The sequence below is a fragment of the Pseudophryne corroboree genome, chromosome 9 (assembly GCF_028390025.1).
Source record: "Pseudophryne corroboree isolate aPseCor3 chromosome 9, aPseCor3.hap2, whole genome shotgun sequence".
NCBI classification, from domain to species: Eukaryota; Metazoa; Chordata; class Amphibia; order Anura; family Myobatrachidae; genus Pseudophryne; species Pseudophryne corroboree.
Window position 1 is genome coordinate 131,686,097 of NC_086452.1, and position 23,058 is coordinate 131,709,154.

At 38.9% G+C, this 23,058-nt stretch overlaps 1 protein-coding gene across 1 annotated transcript; it reads left to right on the forward strand.

The window, feature by feature from the left end:
- The first annotated feature begins 514 nt into the window (after positions 1-514).
- On the forward strand, positions 515-19,618 carry LOC134958755 (uncharacterized). The gene is made up of 10 exons (XM_063941495.1): positions 515-583; positions 710-786; positions 1,046-1,105; positions 2,023-2,082; positions 5,913-5,963; positions 9,862-9,927; positions 13,620-13,664; positions 16,114-16,155; positions 16,586-16,781; positions 19,410-19,618. The coding sequence occupies exons 1-10, from the start codon at positions 529-531 to the stop codon at positions 19,616-19,618; spliced, it is 861 nt and encodes a 286-aa protein (XP_063797565.1). The 5' UTR covers positions 515-528.
- Positions 19,619-23,058: the final 3,440 nt, after the last annotated feature.

Sequence of the window (23,058 nt, forward strand, 5' to 3'; positions counted from 1 at the left end):
AAATGTATATAAAGGCAGTATTTACAAGTAAATGAATGGCTCCACTCACCTGGAAGTACATGAAAGCTGGAAGTCCAAGCTGGAGATGTTGAAGTCTGAACATGATGCGCTTTCAATATACTGATATTTTGTAAGTAATAAATGAGAAAAAAATGGCTGTGTTGGGTGTTTTTAGTTAATAAATTACTTAAATATTTAGACAATGTGTACTTGATGTCCAGGCATGCTGGCACTTGTGGTTCAACAAGTGACACATGTATGTGTAATGTGTATGTAAGGAATTACCTTTACCTTATTGATGTTTACATTTATCCCTGAATGGAGAAATATTGGCACACAAGGAATGTTTAGTTACTGCCAGCAAGATTTAGAACAGTATTTCTGTACATTACGTACACCATTGGTTGGACACATTCCAGCAGATGATGACATGCTCATGTTTTTGAAGTCAGCGACTTTTAATAGTATAAAAGCAGAAGCCTTTTACTGGCTGCCATATACACTGTGTGCTGATCTCAGGTATTCAACATGATGCTCATCACAGTGTTTATGCTGGTTGCTGTAACCCTCTCTCAGGGGACAGGTGAGTATGTAATAGGAATAAAACATCATCTGTAACTGCAAGTTTTTTATTGATTTATTTTTTTAATGTTTGTCTTTTACCCTCTGTAAATGTTATTATCTGTTTAATTACTGTATGACATATTAGGTGCTGATTCCGTTCCTGATCCAAAGTGTGTAGCGCAACCTGGGGATAAATCAGCATGCTTGTCAATTACATTTGTAGTAAGTAGTATTGTATTTATATGAAATATATACATTGCTTCTGTCTTTATTACCTCTTCTCACCCTCCCTCCCTTCTTGCACTTATCATGTGCCCCATTCATCTCATGCACATTATTTATGTCTTTTCATGCTTTCCAGTAGATCCTCCTTTCCATCTCATTTATTTTCTATCTTTATTTTCCTTTTATTTTGTCACGTGAACTTTTCTAAATATTATATACTAGCTTATGTTTTATTTCTTGTTGTATTTTTTAATAGAAAACTGGAAAACTGGTTACAGCACTTCAAAGCTTCCTCTGTGCATGTCCTGAAAATGCGGTACTGTAAATAAGCTGATTTCTATATTTTACATTATCAGTGATAAATACAGATGAACACAAAGACAAAATTAACAACCATGAAGCACTTGCATTCCTGCCAGTATGCCCCATTGGAAAATTAAGACACCTATTTTTGGATGAGACCAAACCTCTTTTTTTAAACAGAATAGGAAGAGTGAAAATAAGGAATTTCCATAATGACAAGTTTAAACTTGTAATTAACAAGCACTTTATTGCTTTAGATCTGTGATTCTCAAAATTAGTCCTCAGGGTACACTTACAGTCCAGATTTTAAAGATGCTTAAGCAGTGATGTTTTATTTATACCCCAGTCAGTCTGAGTATACCATCTGGGAACAAGCATGGATTGCTGTATAATCTGGACAGTTAGGGTTCCTTGAGGAACTAAGTAAGAGAACCACTGCTCTATAGCCATAGTTTACGATTTAGCTGCAACTAGGTGCAATTAGTTTTGACTTTGTCAGCACAGTATTTTATATATATGTGTGTGTGTGTGTGTGTGTGTGTGTGTGTGTGTGTGTGTGTGTGTGTATATATTTTTTTTTTTTTTTTTTATGGATGCAAATTATCCATGACTAGAAAAGCAGGGTGAAACAGACTTGATCACAAAACACAAAATATGCCATTAGCCAAAATTATAGAATGGAATGAAAGTGAATGAAATTCTCTATACCTATCCCTGTAACTTGAAATAGAAACAAAATTAATCTTTATCAAGGACCATTCACACTGGTACTTTAAGATATTTGCAGTTTCTATTACAATTAAATGTGTGTACTGTATGTGTGTATATACACACACAGTATGTGTATACATACCCCTTTGCATTTTAATAAAATAAACATAAAGTCCTACTAGCATTTTTTTACTTACGTATTATTCATATTTTTTACAGGGTCAAGCTTTCAATTTCCAAGAATTTAAAAAATTGTATTTTGCGCTGAAAGCTGAACTTGTAAGTAAATGTTTCTACATACATTTATTAACATGAATAATAATATGATTGGTACATGTGGTAATACAATGGATTTTTTCATGAAGGAGGGTTACTGTGGAGGCATTTAATCATTTCATCATGCTCTAGATATTCCCCATTGAGAAACAGCAATTTTCAACAAAAATATTTACCCAATTTGCCCAGTGACAATGTTAGAAGTACGGCTTCAGGGTAATCTACTGTACATCTGACAGCAGCTGACAGGTCAGTCACTGATAGGTGCAGAACATACGCTGCAGATAAATAATGTATGAGGCTCCAAACACTCAGGACAGTACTCAATGATATAATTATTGTGAGACCACATGGTTTCCTGTGACCAATGTGGTATTTCAAACTGCCCCACTAAGCTGTACAACATGTTATATAGCTCAGTGGGTAAGATATATATATATATATACACAAAGTAGAGGAGTTCCATTCAGCAAATATACATTTTGTGTGCATAACATTTTGGCTGTAATAACCCGTGCAATATAGTGGAAGGACAAAAGTGACTATGAAGTTTCAGGCCATATGGGACAGTAGAACATTCACAGTTGTGGCATTTTACCATGAGCGAACTGCAAATCTCACAACGGATGTGCAGCTGGATAATGACAATACTCGGTGTATGATTAGAGTAGGTTCATTCCATATGTATAAATGTATCCTTAATTACAAATCCCTTTCGGGTCATTTGGCACCACTAACAATCTCCACCATGCAAATCCCAGACGTTCACATTGTTTCTTGAAATTAGCATCTTATTCACATCACAGCTGCATACAAAGTTGCTTATAGTGTCCCTGGCAGGGTTTTTATATATATATATATATATATATATATATATATATATATATATATATATATAGCCTAATCAAAGGAGGCAAGGCCATGCACCCATAAAAAAAAAATACAGAAAAATGTGTATTTTGAGCACCTCACTGCCCACACTGCAGCATGTGATGGGCTGAGGAGAAGATCTGCAGCTGCTTTTTCCAGGTAAGGGATGGGGACCTGGGCCCCCAGTGGGCCCCTCCATCAGACCTGGAGCCCGGGTAATTAGTACACACCCCTACCTCTTGGCACCCCTGCCTGTGTATGCATTGTACTTTTATCACATCAGTTATGTGAAGAGGATGCATGTTATGTGGAAATCTAGCTTCCATAAAGGCCCCTTGGTTTCTTTAAAAATTGAAAAAATATGTGTAATGTGATCACATTTTGAGCAGAACTGCTTGTGTGACTTCCTATGTAGGAGTGATCAGCTAGGTAATAGTAAGTTTAAAAAAGTGTTGACTCTGAATTTGTGATCTATTTGCAACATTGTGATTGTCCTAAATATTATGCCGGCAGAACAATCAGGCATTTAAAACACATTTTTTGGAAAATCACAGAAATACTTTGTGTAAACCTCTAAAGCTGGCCATACACCTAAAGCTTTATTGTGGGATCTGGCTGGTTGGAATAAAAATCTGGTAATGTATAGATGCAAATGACAATTGGAAATTTGCTCCTAAATTATGTAAAACTGACAAAAATGGTCCTTCAGACAGTTTGGTTAAATCAACTGGATTTAACCAATTTGTCTAATTTACCATTTTTGTCTGTTTTCCAGTGTTTGGGAACAAATGGTCAATTGTCATTTGCTGTCATGCATTACCAGATTTTCATTCTAACCAGCCAGATTGGGCAATAAAGCTTCAGGTGTATGACCTGCTGAAGGTCATAATTCAGACCTGATCGCTCCTCTGCAAATTTGCAGAGATTTGCAATCAGTCACCACCCAGACAGAATGAAAATCCGCCCCATGCAAGTCTGCGTATGCCAGGCGAAAAACATTGCATACACCGGTCAGCTGCAAATCCAGTCTGTGTGTATCCCAGGACCTACTCCTACAGTGTGAAAGAAACAGGCTGATCGGGGCAGGAGCTGATGTCACACACCCTCCCTGAAAATGCTTGGGCATGCCTGCGTTCTTCCTGACACTCCCAGAAAACGGCAAGTTACCGTCCCCAAACATCCACTTCCTGTCAGTAAAACCTGTGTACGCCTAGCAATCAAAAAAGATGCTGAATTCTTTCACAGTTTGGCTTCGCATATGTGCATTACGATGCATACACATGCACAGTTGAACGGTAATTGGCCGCCTTGCGAATTTGCACAACAGAGATCCTGTCTGATTTAGGCCCTAAGTCCCAGTGTGCTTTAGCATTTTGTGGACTAGTCTAATGGAGGATACTTATGGCATCTGAGACTGATAGTGGCTGATTATATTCCTGCTACTAGTGGCATATCTATAATGGGTGCAGGGTATAAAGTGTTCATGGGCTCATGTGTCCAAGTGGGGCCCACACTGCACACTTTGCACCCATTTATTTTATACCCAATTTTCTGGAGTACCACAGTCAGTGGCAGAGCTGCACAAATCATAGGAAAATGGCACAATGGCCATTTTCGTGGTGTTTTGTGCATGCACAATAGGAAGAGTCTACTAGTCCTCACTAGGGTGCTGCTGGTTAGAGAGTAGGGCGTCCAGATGGAGACTGCACACAGGCCCCTTCTCTCTTAATGCGTCCTTACCTGCTACTGTAAAAGTGGATAGAGTCAGTAAGTTGTGTTGGCAGGGCTGTAGACACTGGGCACTAGGGTCACCAGGGGATCCTAGCGCTGTCCCAGAGTCTAGTGCGCATGTGCAGATCTCCAGGAATATGGTGTGGTGGCCATTTTCCCAGAGATCTCCTTACTGTACATGTGCAAATCTCCAGAACAAATGTCACCACCCCATTTACCGGAGATTTACTTAGAGATGCTGCAGCCAGCGGTGAACTCCGGAGAGGTGAGTATTGCACCCATTGTAAATACTTCAGTGGTGATGAGAAGATCAATAGAAGAATTCATTTTACATTTTTTGTTATTTGAAAGATAATTTAAAACACCTATTAAGGTTCTACTATACAAATATGTTACAAATCTTCCTTAGATTCTGAACAATCTGTTTTCTTCTAAGTGTCTTTTAGGATCATAACAATGTTGCAGTTGCATCTTGCAAAGGGATTGCTGAACAAACATTTTACATAGTATATGAAGAGAGACTATGGTTAATAAGTTCAGATTAGTGGTTAAGGAAACATTGTTTTGACAGATATGTAGTATTGGTACCAATTTTTGTCCACAAATTATAGAATGAGAATCACTTAGGGATCCCCATCTATCATCAATAGTTACAGTAGCAACCATTGATGGTTTGTGGTTGAGGATTTTACCATTATTAGGAGAGGTACACATATTGTGATGGAAGACTGGTGGTGGCATATATATGCTGTGGTCTGAATAACCGTAGTAGCCAAACATTGATGGCTGCTTTGATATAATGCAGCAATATAGTTTAGACATCGATAGACAAGCAGTACCCACTGCTGGTCCTCATAATTTGTGTCAATTATATTTGTGAATTTAATATAACAATGAGAATATAATATTGATGAAAAGTGAGGTCAAGTCAAGAGTGGTCATTTTGTATAATTGGTTCGCACATGCCTTTCTTTTATTTCCATATTTTAAAAGTGTCTTCTATTTTGTGTATAAACAAAGACAATTCTTTTAAAAGAATGCTGTACAGCTACATATTTATACTGAAATAATGGAGAAGAATGGTTCTGGGATGCTGCATATATTACTGACTTACTGTACTTAATATTACATTATTGAGCAGAATTTTCAGAAGACAGATGTAAAGTAATAAAATATGTAATGATATTTATTGTGAAAGTATATTTTACTTATCATTTCTGGTCAATTCGCAGGCATGTGTTGGTTGTGATGTTAATATTCTTTTGGGTACAGGACTGAAATTGGTAAGTGTACTGTACATACAAAAATTACATGTATACAGCTCCCTGGTGTGTTTAGCAGAAGGGTTTGAAAACCTATGGCTGGTTTGGTCACTAAATATTGTCCAAATATATTTTGTACACTATGCTAATCTGTCTCTCTGTCTCTGTCTCTGTCTCTCTCTCTCTCTCTCTCTCTCACTCTCCCTCCCACTCTCACACACGACACATCATATGTACATTATGGGGGTTATTCAGATGTTGAAGCCAAAAAAAAGCAAACTTGGCAAAACCATGTTGCACTGCAGGTGGGGCAGATGTAGCATGTTCCGACTTAAAGAGATTTAGATTTGGGTGGGGTATGTCCAAACTGAAATCTAAATTGCAGTGTAAAAATAAAGCTGTTTAACATTTGTGGGCTACATGCAAAAGCAGCCAGTATTATTTACCCTGCACAGAAAAAATATAAATGTATATTTGAATAGCATAATGGTTTGTTCCAGATACAAACTTACATGCTTTTTCTGCCTTGCTACCAAATCAGAATCAGACGCTATATGCACACTATGAACTATATAGTCAAATTGTTCACCTGTTCTACTAAACATTTTACACAGGAAATCCCCCACCACCTAAGATCCTGCACTTGCCCCTGAGATGTATTCTTTATAAATGACATATTATGCTGTTATTCATCACCAGCTTCCCACCTCTTATTTAGTCATTTGTAAAATGTTATGTTATTTTAAAATGGAGATCAACTGAATTAAAAAAAAAAACCTCTAATGTTCAAATATGGAAATTATAGTTCTATTTAGAAAAGTTATGCTAGTGTGTAGGACTATTTATGTGAATTATATATAATGCATTTTTCAGTTTGCCTTGGACTAATATTAGAAGAGCAGCAATATACACACAGAAAGTTTTCATGTTTACAGATGTAGTAGAATGTGTTGCCCCATGGTACTGAGGGCCTCATGCAGAGTTTGAAACAAATGCAGCTAAAGTTTATAAGTTTGAACCCTAACAAAACATTGGAAGGGGTGTAAAGGGTTTTTCTTGTTTGGTTGCATGCAGGATAAATGCTGCCAGCTTTAGCATATAGCACCTATATACTGGATAATTCTGTTCCTACACTGCAGTGTTTCTTTCTGCACATTATATATGCCCCCACCCTGCAGTGCAGCATTTTTTTCCCAAAGTACAAAATTACACCTTATAATTGGATTTATTGCTATATTTGAGGAGTATCTTTATTACAAAAAAATATTTTCTGGATAGACAGTATATGCAAATTTCTAGCACCCCCTTAATGTGTATCGGGTGGGTGTGGGACACAGCAGGTACTGTCTCAAAAAAGGGACTGTCCTGTGAAAATCAGGACATTTGGGAGTTTTGCTGTTCCACTATTTTCACTGATACAAACAGTACCATAGTTTCTATGGGACTTGATATATTGCAAGAAGAATTACAAGGGGGGTAATTCCAAGTTGATCGCAGCAGGACATTTTTTAGCAACTGGGCAAAACCATGTGCACTGCAGGGGGGACAGATATAACATGTGCAGAGAGAGTTAGATTTGGGTGTGGTGTGTTCAATCTGCAATCTAATTTGCAGTGTAAAAATAAAGCAGCCAGTATTGACCCTGCACAGAAACAATATAACCCACCCAAATCTAACTCTCTCTGCAAATGTTATATCTGCCTCCCCTGCAGTGCACATGGTTTTGCCCAATTGCTAACTTTCTTGCTGCTGCGATCAACTCAGAATTACCCCCAAGGTTTGATCCCAGTAGATAACAATATATGCAGGTGGCATTAGCCCATAGTAGCCTGAGCAGTAGTTGCTCTCCCCACTGACACATGAGCAGCCTGGCAGCTGTGTATGCACATTAGACTTGCCACGTCCGACCCCAGAAGCAGAGTAATGATAGCATAAGCCATCCCTTTGCTTCCAGCTTTTTGCCTGGAAGGTTCATATCTCTTATCTTATCTAGAGAATGTTAGTAAATTTCAGTGAAATTATTTATTTATGTAGGGTGACCGTATTATCCCTTTTAACTGGGACGCTCACGGATTACACAGGATCTGTGGTTGATTAAAACCAGCGGAAATGTAGGCTTGAAGTCACCCAACTACAGAACCTGTGTAATCCATGAGCGTCCCAGATAAAAGGTATAATATGCTCACCCTAATTTATGCTTTGAGAGTGTAGGGGATATTAGCACATCCACGTCACAATAATAATGCAGGATGTACTAAATAGGACTGTAATGATCTACTCACAGCTAGAGACACATCAGGCGGAAGCAGTTTCTCACCTAATTACTGTAGCTCGTACATTGTAGTGATCAGTCACCAGCAAAATAGTTTAAAGTAAATCAAATGAGTGCGTTTAGTTTTATGGCACAACTCTGACTGATATAGCCACATTTCATGTAATCTGACAAAACATAATGTACAGGTTTTATTTCAATGCTTTTATTGATAATGTAATAACTATGGGGATTATTCAGGTTTGTTAGCAAACCAAAAAAGCTGGCAAGTGGACAGAACCATGCTTCACTGCAGGTGGGGTAGATGAAACATGTGCAGAGAAATTTAGATTTGGGTGGGTTATATTCTTTCTTTGCAGGGTAAATACTGACTGCTTTATTTTACACTGCAATTAAGATTTCATTTCTAATATCCAACCCAAATTTAACACTCTGTGCACATGTTACATCTGCCCCACCTGCAGTGCAACATGGTTTTGCCCATTAGTGTGCTTTTTTGGTTTACTAACAAACCTGAATAAGACCCAATGTATAAACACATTTACATGCATTATAAAAGCATCCAATACTTCATAAAATTAAAATTATTTTTCCACTATGTCAGTGTTTATCATGCTAAACATTCTGCTACTACCAGTACATGAGCCATGAATTTGACATCATTTCAGTCATTTTTTTATGTGTTGTTTAAAAATACTAAAGAGAAGATGTATATAATACTCAGTATACTCTGACATAGTGAGTGGTATTTATGCAGCTACAAGGATGAGGTCATATAGCGGATAGTGCATTTTCTGATTCCTAGGTAACATATAAAATGTTACTGCTTTATACAGATACACAGAGATATTTCAGTAATACTCAGGGGTTACAGAATGTACCACATGGAGAGGGTGCTCCTACTGTAATCTGTAGTTATCTGAAAAGCTTTATCCTTTTAAAAAGACTTTATTTTTCCAGCTCATGCAGATGAACAGGGCCGGATTAAGGGCCACATGGGCCTGGGGCTGAAAATATTCAAGGGCCTAATGTGAGAAACTGGGGAGGTGTGATTAGTGCTGTGTGGGTGTGGCCAGAGCTATGTGGGCGTGTACACCCTCTACAGTCTACACTATCAGCTGTAATGTCTTGCTAAATATGTAAAAATATAGAAAATTGCATAAAATATAAATGCAATCTTAATAGTTATGATTTATGGCTGACTATGTGGCCAGCTGGTGGCTAGTGATCATCATGCTGCCATAATGATGGACCTATTTTTATGTGGAGGCCTGGAGCTGTAGCTCTATCCGCCACATTGTTAATCTGGCCCTGTAGATGAACCGTGTTTATTTTACAGTAATGGTGTAATCCAATGACTGGTGATAAATGGTGAATGGTGAGGCCGATGTGCTGATTCTGATATTTAAGCTCAAAGAGAATATTTTTACTTCGTTTGTACTGGATAAAACAATCTGAATACACACATTGCTATAATAATTAAAGCTATCTATTATTATGATGACTAAGTAAGCCATGAAGTGTTATTTGGCAAAGGGGTATCAAAAATAAATCGTAAAACTTATATAATTCATAGTATATTCTCAGATAAATTCATTTAGTTCTTGTTCAGTAAGTTAATCTATACATTTTTCAATGTGATTCTAGGAAGACCTACTCTCTAGTAACATTGAGGATGTGGACAAACTAACATCAGCAGTAAATAAGTTATTGGTAAGTTACAGTATATTTACTGTTTTAATTGTTTTTCTCCATCTTGTAAATATAGATATTATACTGTACATTGAATTTATTTGCAAACTGTCACAATCATGTCACTGTCATGTAGTATTTGAATCATAGCATTATTGTGACATACTGTATAATAAATGAGTTTAGGGTTAGTACACAGGTTTAATTAAAACACCACTTATTAGTTGTGACAGACAAATCCTCTCACTGTGTATGGAAATCACTGTCCCATCACTTTTGGAGACATTAGATCTGCACTAGAAACATACATCAAAGTTTCCTTGTAGCTTCCAGAAAAGCCCAGATGTCTAAAGCCAAAGGTAGCTTGTCCTGTCTTGAAATGGAAGTTTTATCTTCATAGCCAAGTGTTTCTGCAAAAGGCAAATTTCGAGCACGTACCAAGAATTTGTACTTTATATGTGAGGTACAAATAAAAAGTGTTTATTCATGAAGCAGCTTTGTTTCTAGCCCTAACCTATAGTCCTGAATAACTGTAATGCCATTGTGCTGCTACTTCATCACTAAACACATTTCCTTAACATGGGCTGACTAGATTGATATGTTGTCTCCCACTATTGTCTGTGATAATGTCTCTGCATGTCTGGCTGCAGGTGTGTACTACTTACATAAAATCTCCAGTCACATCCTGCTCCCAATTCCTTATTTAGGAGGTGGATTTCCTAAAGCTTCTAAACATGAAAGTGGAGGTATTGCCCATAGCAACCAATCAGATTTTATCTATCATATCTCTATTGTGTTAAGATACTGCAAGAACCACTCGGCCATCTAGTCTGTCCCTTCTTTAACCATATTGTTAACTCAAATCCTATTTGATCCTTATATCTTTGTAAATATATCCTTATGACTATCCCATGCCTGTTTAAATTGCTCTGCTGTATTAGCCTATACCACCTCTGATGGGCGGCTATTCCACTGGTCCACTACTTTTTCTGTGAAGTAAGTTTTCCTTACATTTCCCCTGCATGTCCTTGTGTTCTATTACTTCTTTCCTTTGAAGAATCTCTTCCTCCTGTACCTTGTAAAAACCCTTGATATATTTGAAAGTTTCGATCATGTCCTCCCTTTCCCTTCTCTGCTCCAAACTATACACATTAAGATCTTTTAGTCTTTCCAGGTAACATAGAAACATAGAATTTGTCGGCAGATAAGAACCACTTGGCCCATCTAGTCTGCCCCTTATTTTTTTTTTTTTTATCACTAACCTTATTTGATCCTTATTTCTTTGTAAGGATATCCTTATGTCTATCCCATGCATGTTTAAATTGCTCTACTGTCTTAGCCTCTACCACCTCTGATTGGAGGCTATTCCACTTGTCCACTACCCTTTCTGTGAAATAATTTTTCCGCAAATTTCCCCTGAACCTCCCCCCCTCCAGTCTCAGTGCATGTCCTCGTGTCCTATTGCTTCTCTTCATTTGTAAGTTTTGTGATGTAGACCCTGCACCATATTAGTTGCCCTTCTTTGTACTGTATCTAATGTGTTATATCCTTCTGGAGATATGGCCTCCAGAACTGAACACTGTATTCTAGATGAGGCCGTACTAATCACCTATACAGTGGCATTATTACTTCTTTCTTACTGCTACTGATTCCTCTCCCTCTGCCATACCTCCCAAATTGTCTAAATAGCAGAGAGAGACATCCTCGAGTGCCAAAGGCGTGCGGCTAAAATTAGTGGGTGTGGCCTCATGGGTAGAGGGTGTTTCCTCATGGCAAGAACCAGGAATACAAGCCACTCCCCTGTTTCCATCAGTATGGGGATATGAAAAGCACTCAGTGAGCTGCTGGCCATTCCACCTGTCTCTCCTTGCTGGGGAATAGACGCTGTGTCCATGCGCACAGCATCTATTAACTGCTGCTCTGCTCAGAGCAGCGAGTGACATGTGGGATATCCCAACTGAACCCCCCACTATGGGACACTGTGACTCGCTGGTGTGACAGCGGGACAGACAGGGAAAATCGGGAATGTCCTACCAAAATCGGGACAGTTGGGAGATATGCTTATGCTACCAAGCATCTGATTTGCCTTCCTCATTGCTTTGTTACATTGCTTACCTGCCTTTAAGTCATGGAGGAGCCGGGTGCTGCATGTAATGTTACAGTGCAGCATCCGGCTCCTGTCACTGAGGGGGAGCCAGCACTTGGTGTCATCCCTTGGCTGGAGATACCTCTGCACCCCCCTAGTAATGCCACTGCTGTCATAATGCTGAAATCATTTCACTGGTTTTAAATTTAATTTACACTGATTCAGACATATCTGTGTCATTGCATAGAAAAATAATGTTTTTTTTCATACAGAGCACATACTGTATACACACACATATTAGACATGGCTTTGTTATTACACTGTACTTTACAGTAGGATTAGACTGCCCTCCATACTTCATAACATCCTTCATAATCCTTCATCCTTCTGAATCAGTGCAATTTATATTTTCCCTCCTTCTATTCAAAATGTTTTTGTTCCATTGACACATTTTGCACCCAGTAACTGGATTTGCCCTTAACTTGAAATCAGCCCAATAAACACCAGCTCTATACTCCAAGATGGACTTACAGTCCATGGTACCAGTGTGAGCACTACAGAGCATTTAGTAATCTAGAACCTGACCTAGGCATTCCTAGTAACTATGGATATTAGTCATATTATTGCTCAACCTTCCCCTGATGGCAATAAGTGCACTAGATCTAACAATCTTATACAATCCTCTCCGTTCCCGACCTCTCTGCTCTGCACAAGATCAACGTCTCTCATCCACACTCATTACTTATTCACACTCAAAATTACAGGACTTTATCCGGGTTTCACCCACTCTGTGGAATGCCCTCCCATGCACAATAATACTTGCCTCTAGTCTCCAAACCTTTAAACGTTCCCTGAAAACTCACCTCTTCAGACAAGCCTAACAAATTCCAGACCCACCGACATAGCCTTCAGTTCTTCCCTATCTAATTACATCCTCTCTGTACAGTATACATAACAACACATATTTTGTCTTTCTTTACTCTCACACCCTCCTGACACTTGGCCAACATTGCGGGGTATCATCATACAACCCATTAAGAACCTAGCAATCTGGTGGACCATTATGCTATAGATAGCATCTATCCTTGTGTATCTATGCCTATTTCCCTATAGATTGTAAGCTTGCGAGCGGGGCCTTCCTACCTCTATGTCTGTCTGTTTTTACCCAGTTTTGTTCTATTACTGTTGTTCTAATTGTAAAGTGCAACGGAATATGCTGCGCTATATAAGAAACTGTTAATAAATAAATAACACGTAAACTTTCTAAGTGATAAAATAACTATGACATTCATTGCATATATAACCAAAACATAAGACATTCTCCTAAACCACTCATACTATTAAAATAAGAGGCTCTTTTTATAGTAAATGCAAATAGAAACATTGGGGAAATGTATTAGATCACTATGGATAGATGTATCTCCAGTTCTAATAAGGGTTTATGTAAAAAGAAGCATGTCTATGCAGATTTTACTTAACCTGCATTTTGTAGTATAGGAAATATACAACAGTTAATGAAAATAAATGCGCAGTAGTTCCTTTATGCTGTGTTTTTTTTAAAAACCTTTACACTTTGTTTAGAGTTTTTGCTTTATGCTGAATGTTTTGTCTTCTGCATATGTTCTAGGGGGGCCTTAACCTTGGCGGTGTAGTGAAACTTCTTTGCAAAGTGGTAAGATAAAATTTCATTGTAACAATGCTTTTTCTCACTGTACTCTATTACAGCCTTTATTTATTGACTTATCTACTTCATTCCCTATATTTTAAGGGTCAGTCTTTTTCACACAAGTGATAAGATCAATCAGGGATGGACTGGGGCTCGTTTTCAGCCACGGCATTTGTGCACTCTTGCTAAAGGCACATGTGCGCATGACACAGAGGCGTGCACACGTCGCAGGGAGTGTGGGAATGGCTCATGGAGGCATGCTGTGAGTCGGGGGGCATGGACTCATGGCATGCCCCCATATTTTAAAGAGACAAACATTTTGGGCAGTGAGAGGAGACAATTAGAGAGCTGGAAGCTGTGCAGTGCACGGCCTTCCCGATTCTCTCTATGAGGGACCAGACCATTGTCCCTCCTGGCATTTGCCAGAAGTGCCAGATGGGCAGTTCGGCCCTGGGATCAATGGTGTTCCATATTTGGGACTTTGTTTTCCCTAGTAAATCACCCCTGCTGGTGCAATTCACACTTTCTCCAAGGTAAACAGCAATTATTGCAGTGTTGTGATAATGCTGGTGGGTGACTCAGCCATCCAATCAGTACACCAGACAGTGTACTGAATAAAACTATTTTTTATCACTGCAAGGATGGCTGAGCTACTGAGCTATGCAGGACCTGTTAGTGTATTGAATATAGAGATTTAATTTTATATACTCCTTTAAAATCTATAAATGCACACTGTGTACAGGATGCACATGTCAGTAAAATGATGTTTTAGTTTGGCATACACACAGAATACAAGAGAAATATGTATTTACTTTAAGCATGAATATGTGTGAAACTGTGCAATCGTCCATACATAAAGGGTATATAGTGTGAGATGTGTGAAGGACACAAGAAATACAGTAGTTACTTGGAATCACTGCAGAATGTAGCATCTCAGTGGTGCTGTGTAAATGTCTTCACAGATTGGCTTGGATTTATGGCCATATGGGTCTGGGCCTTGGGAGACAATTATGTTGTAGCATAATACAGCTTTGTTTTAATACTTATGAATTGTTAAAGACAGGGGCGTTTCTACATAGAGGGAGCCCCTGTGCAGACTCTGGGTGGGCCCCCTCCTCTGCATAGTGCAGTAGTCTCCGGCATTGTGCCAGAGTCTACTACACATGCACAGGTCTCCGGAAACATGGCGCCTGCCATGTTACAGAGACCAATTTCACTACTGCACATGTGTGGCGGCCAGTTTGGCTATGATTTTTACCGTGGCTGCAGCGCCCGATACGGAACTCTGGAAATGTAGTTATTAAAATATGGGAGCAATGTGTGTGGTTTGGGCCCCTTGGACCCAGGGGCCTGTGTGCACCATACACATTGTACCCATTATAGAAACACCAATTGTTAAAGACCTTCTGTTGCTGTATAATTCAGTTTCATTTCTTCCTTTTCTTATATGATATAACTGTTTTTTACTTGCATTCAGAAAAGCAAGAGTAAAACCATTTTCTCATTACTAGTAGAATACATTTAGTAGGTAGGGTGTAATTGTACATTGAGATTTATGGACCAAAACTAAAACATATGTCCTGCAGATTTAGCACAGTTGGAGACTTTGCCATATTAATGTGCCCATACTATTCTCATTGTATTCACTCCTGGTTCTACTGTAGCTACATCTTCTCATAGCTGGCTTTCCTCATGTTGGGTTCACATTTACCTGCCTGTAGATTTCTCTCCTGTCTACTAACTAGGCTTCCTATAATATGTCATTTCTGCTAGATTCTACTTCTGGACTTTGTCTCATTTTATCTGCTCTTTCCCCTCTGTACTTATACCTTCCCTCATCTGTCATCACTATGCTTGGGCCTGGCCCCAGAGCTGGATTATGGCTTTGCCGGACCTGTACTCATGAAGAATATCCACCAGATAATGTATGTTTGAGACAACTCTGATGGAGAAAATCTTTGTTATTTCCTGATAAATGGCCTGTAGTCAATTAGTCTTATATATGATGGGGATATCGGTAACAATAACCCAAGTTAGAGAGTGCAGTTACCAAGCAATGTGTCAGTGCATTCTTCTCACCACAGCAGTATTGATCCTGATGTTGGTATAGTGATATATGTATCATCATAGTCAGCTATTATTATTACCTGGCCAACCACGTGGATGCGAACCACACGGCTTCTAAAGGGGTCTCAGATTACCTGGTCTGGGTAAGTCCCCTGTGAAAGAGGGGCCAGGGACATCTGCTTTACTATGTTATATGCAGTCTTATCATCACAGTCACACAAGGTGACATGTGTCCCACAAGATCAGCTCATCCTCTGCTGCTGTGACCATTCTCACTGGGTATATTCTGGGCAGGCAGATGGTGAAGACTGAGTGTGTGTAAATATTCATTATTTGTATATGCAGTACAGTTTATTTAAACATGTAAATGAATATATTTCACATACAGGTAACTGCCCTGAACACACCATGTGTCCAAGATCTACTACAGGTATGGATATATTAGGCAGGATGTAATGCTGCCCAAGTTAGATGACCATGCGGAATGCTGGCCGAACTCTCACTTTTTTTAAAAGAGAAATTACTTACAAGGCATGGTTTTGCCTTGTAAGTGATTGCCCTTTTAAAAAAAGTCAGATGGCATCCCCAATGGCCGACGAACTCGGGCAGCATAACATCCAGCCCATTGTGTTGACTGTATTACAGTATTTTAAAGTAAGACATAACGTTGTAATGACACAAAATAATGATTTGGAGTATGAACAGATAGGTTACTTACACTGCTGCATAATACTCAGAACTATCAATACTATTCCCATGTATTTTTTATACCAGGACCAGCTCAGAGAGTCCAGGGCTGGTTATGCTTTGGGGGGGGACCACATGTCATGTTCTTTTAAACTCTTTATTAACTTTTGCAGACAGAAACCAGCACAGATGTCACCGGTCTGCGTATGCTTCTGTCAAACTCGCACATTATAATCAGACTCGCATTACAAGGTGCTAGTTACATAGAGAAAAAGCCACATGGACTAACACTTTGCAACAGACTTGAAAGCGCAAATTCCTTGCTATTACATGGGCCAAGTTTTGGGACAAACTTGAACCATTTAATGTGTGAGAAGGAGCTTGTTTTCCAGCATATAAAACTCGCACCCTATTACATTGGGTCCATATATAATATTTGTTTATAGCATCTGAATAAATAACTGTTACATATTATAGTCCATGCCTAAATACAAATAAAATTTACTAATAAAAGCAGCTGATTATACGGTATCCTACTACTAAATATCCCATTATGGTTTGTATTGTGATTTACAACTAAAAAAAAATAAGACTTGTTTGCGTACACAAGCATTTCAGTAAAACATATCTATTCGGGCATCTAAGAAAAAGTTGTCAGCTTAGTATAACAGCACAACTAATCATATTTATTAATTTACGCTAGAGAACATAATTTGGTTTATACAGTATATACAGTCCCTGAATGTGACTACTTATACTGTATACCCACATGCAAAAGCAAGATTTAAATTTGAGGGAATGGAATTATTTAAATTATAATTAAGTAGTAGAAAGAGCAAATCCCCGGATTCTAGGACATGGGGGCATATTCATCATGCTAATTATCAGGCCCCTCTGAAAATTAACATTCTGACTCACAGTGAGCGCCAGAGCAATTCATCATTGCTCCGGCACGGAGACAGCTGATGCAAAAATCATCTGTCTCCACAAATTTTTTCACTGCTACTTTCATTGCTGTGGAAAAATTTGTCAGGACTAGCACTAATGCGCCTGCATGAGTTACAGTTCATGCAGGCTCACAAAGCCCCCGGTTTCCGGTGGCAGAAGTGGAGGGATTCAGAAAGATCTCCCTTTGCAAGCCAGGACTGCTTCCAATAGGTAAACATCAGGGTAGCAGGAGCACTCGCCATCTGTAGGTGGCAAATGCTCCCACAGTCAAGGTCTGAAAATGTTGTATTTTGTATTTTTGGTGCTTGATGAATAGGGTCATACTAGTGCCTGGATAGCTCGGGAGGGAAAGGTAAGCAAAACATATATGTGATATGTCCTGCGTTACCTTCATGATGAATGGCTCAAAAACTTAATTTTTACAGAAGTAAGTGAAAATGTTCATTTTCACCTACATTTGTAGAAATTGAGTGATGATGAATATGCCCCAGTGAGCAGTATCTTTCTCCTGCAACACAACTTTATATGTCCATGTCATTGCAGGATCACCATATACTTGCAGATTCCATGCCCTGTAAATGTAATTTAAAATCTTAACGTGTAACTTGTTAGGAAAAACAGCCTGCAGACTATGAATGCAGCCCCTATAGGTGGAGTGCTAATTATATGTGTTTTTTACTAAGGGGAGACTCACCTTCAGAAGGTTATTGCAGAATGCACAGTAGGTCTGCATTTAAATAAAGGAAATAGCATCAAGCAAGCAGCCAATTACATATATATTAGTTGCTTGTTGTATCATATTCTCTGGCACACGTTAGATATTTGTTCTGTTTATTGATTAATTGAAGTATAATTATAACATCTTTCAATTGTATACTCTGCACTTCATAACCAAAGGCCTCAGTTATTTTTCATTTTTAATCTTTTAGAACGGTATTCCAAAAGTTACTGACAATATCAAGAACGCATTATGTGGAGTAAGTAAGACTGTTTCTTTTTATCATAATAATTCACATGATAAATATATTTAAGCATTATTTAACAAGATGACTTCAGTAAAAATAAAAGTGTCTTCATTGTTTCTATATACTTAAGAGAAAGCTGCTTTAATTTTTGCTTGGGCAATGGTTATGTTACTTAGAGAATATATTGTAAATGTTCCATACTCTACATCAGGGCTGGCCAAACCGGTTTTTGAGATCTACCAACAGTTCATGTTTTCCAGGCCTCCTGGAGATCTGTAGAATTGTCAGTTAGGAATGAATGCAGCACATCTTAATTAGTAATGACTACACCTGTGCACTAGCTAGGTGGCCTGGAAAATGTGTACTGTTGGTAGATCTCGAGGACTGGTTTGGCCAGCCCTGCTCTACATCTATTATGGCCATTTATGTAGAGCAAGAGTTACACAGCGCATCTGTATAGGTGCAAATACATCCATGTTTACAGATCAGTTACAGGTCATACTTTTATTGAACCAGGTATTGTATTTCTGTGCATGAGATGTGTTTGGAAAGTTGGACTCAGTATATCACTTGCACAATTAAAATATCACCATAAATCCCTCCCTATTACCACATTTTCTTCCATACCTGTTATTCATTTAAATGTTTAAATGTTTCTACCAGAATCTCCTTTTTCACCCCATGTGTCCAGCAGTGTCATGTGGGCTAGTTGACAATCCAGTCCAATCCTTGGTGGCCTAGTGATCAATGCAGTGCCCATCCCCTAAGCCTATTGGCTTATAGTTACAGCACTCCATTTCCTCCCTTTGTCTGAGCTCCAACATTCACAATGCTTTGTGACAGGATGCTGGATGTATCAACAGAGATTGGAAGCTTTCTGGCTCCTATAGTGTGTTGTACCTGTTACCCATCCATGTAGGAGACAGAGTGGAGCTGCTGTCGGCCAATATTATAGATGCTGGTAGCACTCTGAATAGAAGAACTAAGGCAAGAGCAACAACATTACTAAATATCAGCCATCATGCCGCTCATATAGGGATCATTTTAAGAATAAGTGTTAACCCTTTTAGCACTTACTAAACAGGTTATGACCTCCATGCAATTCTGTATTTTGCTAACCTTAAGGCTCTTTGTGACTGTACCACTTATACCATCATTAGAGCTAGCAGTATGATCCCTATTGACAGCATCAGGGACCAAGAAAAGCCTTTACAGTTCAGGGAAGCCTTCCCAGGCTTTGCTGTATCACCAACGGGTGTTAGCACTGTGCATATGCAGACTGCCAGAAACTAGACAGAAGAGACCAACAAAGAGGTGGACACCGCAGAACCTCACTGGACAAATAAGTAATCTTAAACACTTCTAGCTGTTGCCCCTCAAGTCTGATATACTGTATCAGTGATGTAACTAGGCAGTTTAACGCTGTGTGCAAGAAACGGCACTGGCACCCCCTTATGTAAAATAGGGGCAGTGTGCACCATAGGGACAGTGTGCACCGTAGGCATACACAAAAAAATATGGGGTCATGGCTTCATTTGGAAGGTGTATGACCACAAAATTATACCAATTCATACTATTATTCAAATTATGCCACACAGTAGCGCCACTAGACCAGGTAGAGCCCCTTTTACACATTACGGATGCCAGTCCCCCTTTTTACACAGTATGGCAGCCAGTCCCCCTTTTTACACATTACGGCAGACAGAGTCCACCTTTTACACATTACGGCAGACAGCGTCACCTTTTTACACATTACGTCAGACAGCGTCCCTTTTTTACACATTATGGCAGACAGTTTCCCCCTTTTTACACATTATGGCAGACAGCGTTCCCTTTTTACACATTATGGCAGACAGCATCCCCCTTTTTACACATTACAGCAGACAGCGTCCCCTTTTTATACATTATGGTAGACAGAATAGAGAGACCGACAGAGAGATAGATAGATAGATAGATAGATAGATAGATAGATAGATACCATCTCTCCCAGTGGCTCAGGCTCCTCAGTAAATGCAGTCAGGCAGATCCTGGGCAGGGGAGAAGGAGGAGGGGGACGCCAGATCCGCAGCAGCACATTGTAATTGGTGGTGGTGCCACTGCAGCTGTCCCTCTCCTTTCGCATTGGCTGGCCTCTGCCACTGTGAATGCTGGAATGAGGGAAGCATATCCCAGCATTCACAGCAGCGCCAGCCTGCCAATGCCGAAGGAGAGAGACAGCTGCAGTGGCGCCACTGCCAATTACATAGTGCTCCTTCGGCTCCAGTCCCCCTCCCTCCTCCTCCCTTACCTCCGGAGCTGCTCCTCTCCTCTTCTCCTCCAGCACGTCACACACAGCACAGGTGGCTTCTAATGAGTCAATTTGAGTAATTAAAAGCCACTGACATAGAATGCTGGCCATTGCTCCCTCAGGGTGACTGCGCTGTGTACCAGGCACACCTGGCACACACGTAGTAACGGCACTGTACTGTATGCTAGGATTGTGGTGCCACAGTGCACAACCACTCTACCAGACAGCCACTGATATGGAGGAGCAGCATCTGGCATATTCAGCATTGAGGATTACCACCCCAACCTCTGCCTGCCCGTCCATTGCTCCACACGAGGTAAAGCACTCTGAGGAGTTGCTAATGCCTTTATTTTTTTTATCGTAAAAAATACATTTAGGAAAATATTTGAAAAGTAAGGTTAGGTTTTAGACTGCAATAAGATGAGATTTGACACAAGTCTCCAATCTATGTACCAAAATGTATTAGCTGATATAAGAATTAAAGTCATGTATTTTTTTTTACAGTAGTTATATTATTTAAGTAATGCAGCATAAGTTCACCTGTAAATAAGTGTTCACTTGTACAAACATCCCCTCTAACTCTTTTGTCATCTCACTCTCTTGTGAGTCCTCTATAACTAGCTTTGCCAAATCACAGAATCATATTAAGGGGGAAATTCATTTACTCACTATCATTGATTGTTTTGATGGGTGCTATCCATTTAGCCCCAATAAGCCTGTGCAAGGTGCAGCTTATCATGGTTTTCGTTTCACCTGCCTCAGAAGTGAAAACTGGGCTGTGGCTGGTGAACTCACATAGGTTTCACTGAACCTGTGTGTTTTTGTGAGAAAATGTATTTATTTTTGAGTAACCAAATCGTATTTCCCGGAAAAAAAAAATTGGCAAAACGTTTAGAATTTAGAATTTTTTGCCTCTAATTGAATTCCCCCCTAAATGTTAACATTAAAAACACTTGTATAGTATTAATAGTATAAGCATGCATATGACAGCAGTCAATCACTTCTCATTGTAACCATCAACCCAACTAATTCATCTAAAAAGAATAGCAGCAGTTTATTTCTGTATGATTGGCAGTACTACAGTATGCATTATGCTTTATATTGTTACCTGAGAATAATATTACTTGCATCTCATGGAATTATGTAACATTGATGTATTAACATCCTTTTTAAGTCTTTGATTTTTATAAAAAAATATATTTTGTTGAAACAGTTTAAGAAATCCAGCTCTAAAATTGAAATCCTAGGAACCGTCTTGGTAAGAATTTTATTACATTTATTTATCACAGATTTATACAGTATTTTCTTTAATTCTCAGACTTTACAGATTGTATGATTAGCAGCTACTCTATATTATATCAGTAAACACAGTAGGTGCAATACATTTTTATAAACTACAAAGCTTGATACGGACAAAGGATATGAGGTAAATTCAATAAAGTGCAAGGTGGCAAGTTGCCATTGTAATACTAGCAATGGCATCTTATCATGCCCACCTGACTGACCGATCTCCCACTGGACTGATGTCTTTATATGCAACCTTATGTGGCTGTATAGCATATAGCAATTTGACTCCTATGTGTTAACAAAACCAGCTGCGAAAATGATTTTTTTTTAGATAGATAGATAGATAGATAGATAGATAGATAGATAGATAGATAGATTAGTGCCTTGTGTAAAGAGGTACTTAGGAGGGCACCAGGACAGTTGTTGTTTGCTTGGGGAGTGCTGCCACAAACATGTGATTATATAACACAAACAATGCCTTTATCTTGCACCAATGACTTCAAGCTGCACCTCCAGTACATTCCCTTGTTAGCAAGGACCAAAATAGTAGATAAAGAGAGTAGTGACAGCTGGCGCTAGTGTAAGATAGGGTAACCAAAATCCCATGACAGGATGATCCTATTAGATCATAAAATAATAATTATAACAATAAGAATGGATATACCCTTTTAAAAATATTCTTCACCCAACAGTAATACAATTGGATCTTAAGGAATTATTTATTTATTTACATAAAAGTGTAAAAGATGAAAGATAAAATATCACAATACAATAGGCTGCAAGTATTCCACAATTAACAGATAAATGGGGGTTATAACCACACCTCTTACTCTCAGGGTTATGAGCTTAATAGGTGGATAACATTCTACTGTTCTGGGAACTATGTGCAGGGACACTACAAGTTTCATCCAGACGGACTTCTTCAGGGGGGAATAAAACTGGCGATAATTGGATTATAGATTTGTATAAATACTGAAGATTAAAAGAATACAGCAGGCAAATCTGGCTGCATATATAGATAAAAATATTGTTGTACATAAATGATAGGAGTGCTTGGTAAAAGCTAGAGGCATAAGGGGTCATTCCGACCCGATTGCATGCTGCATTTTTTTTGCAGCCGTGCGATCAGGTCTGAACAGTGCATGTGTGTGGGATGCTA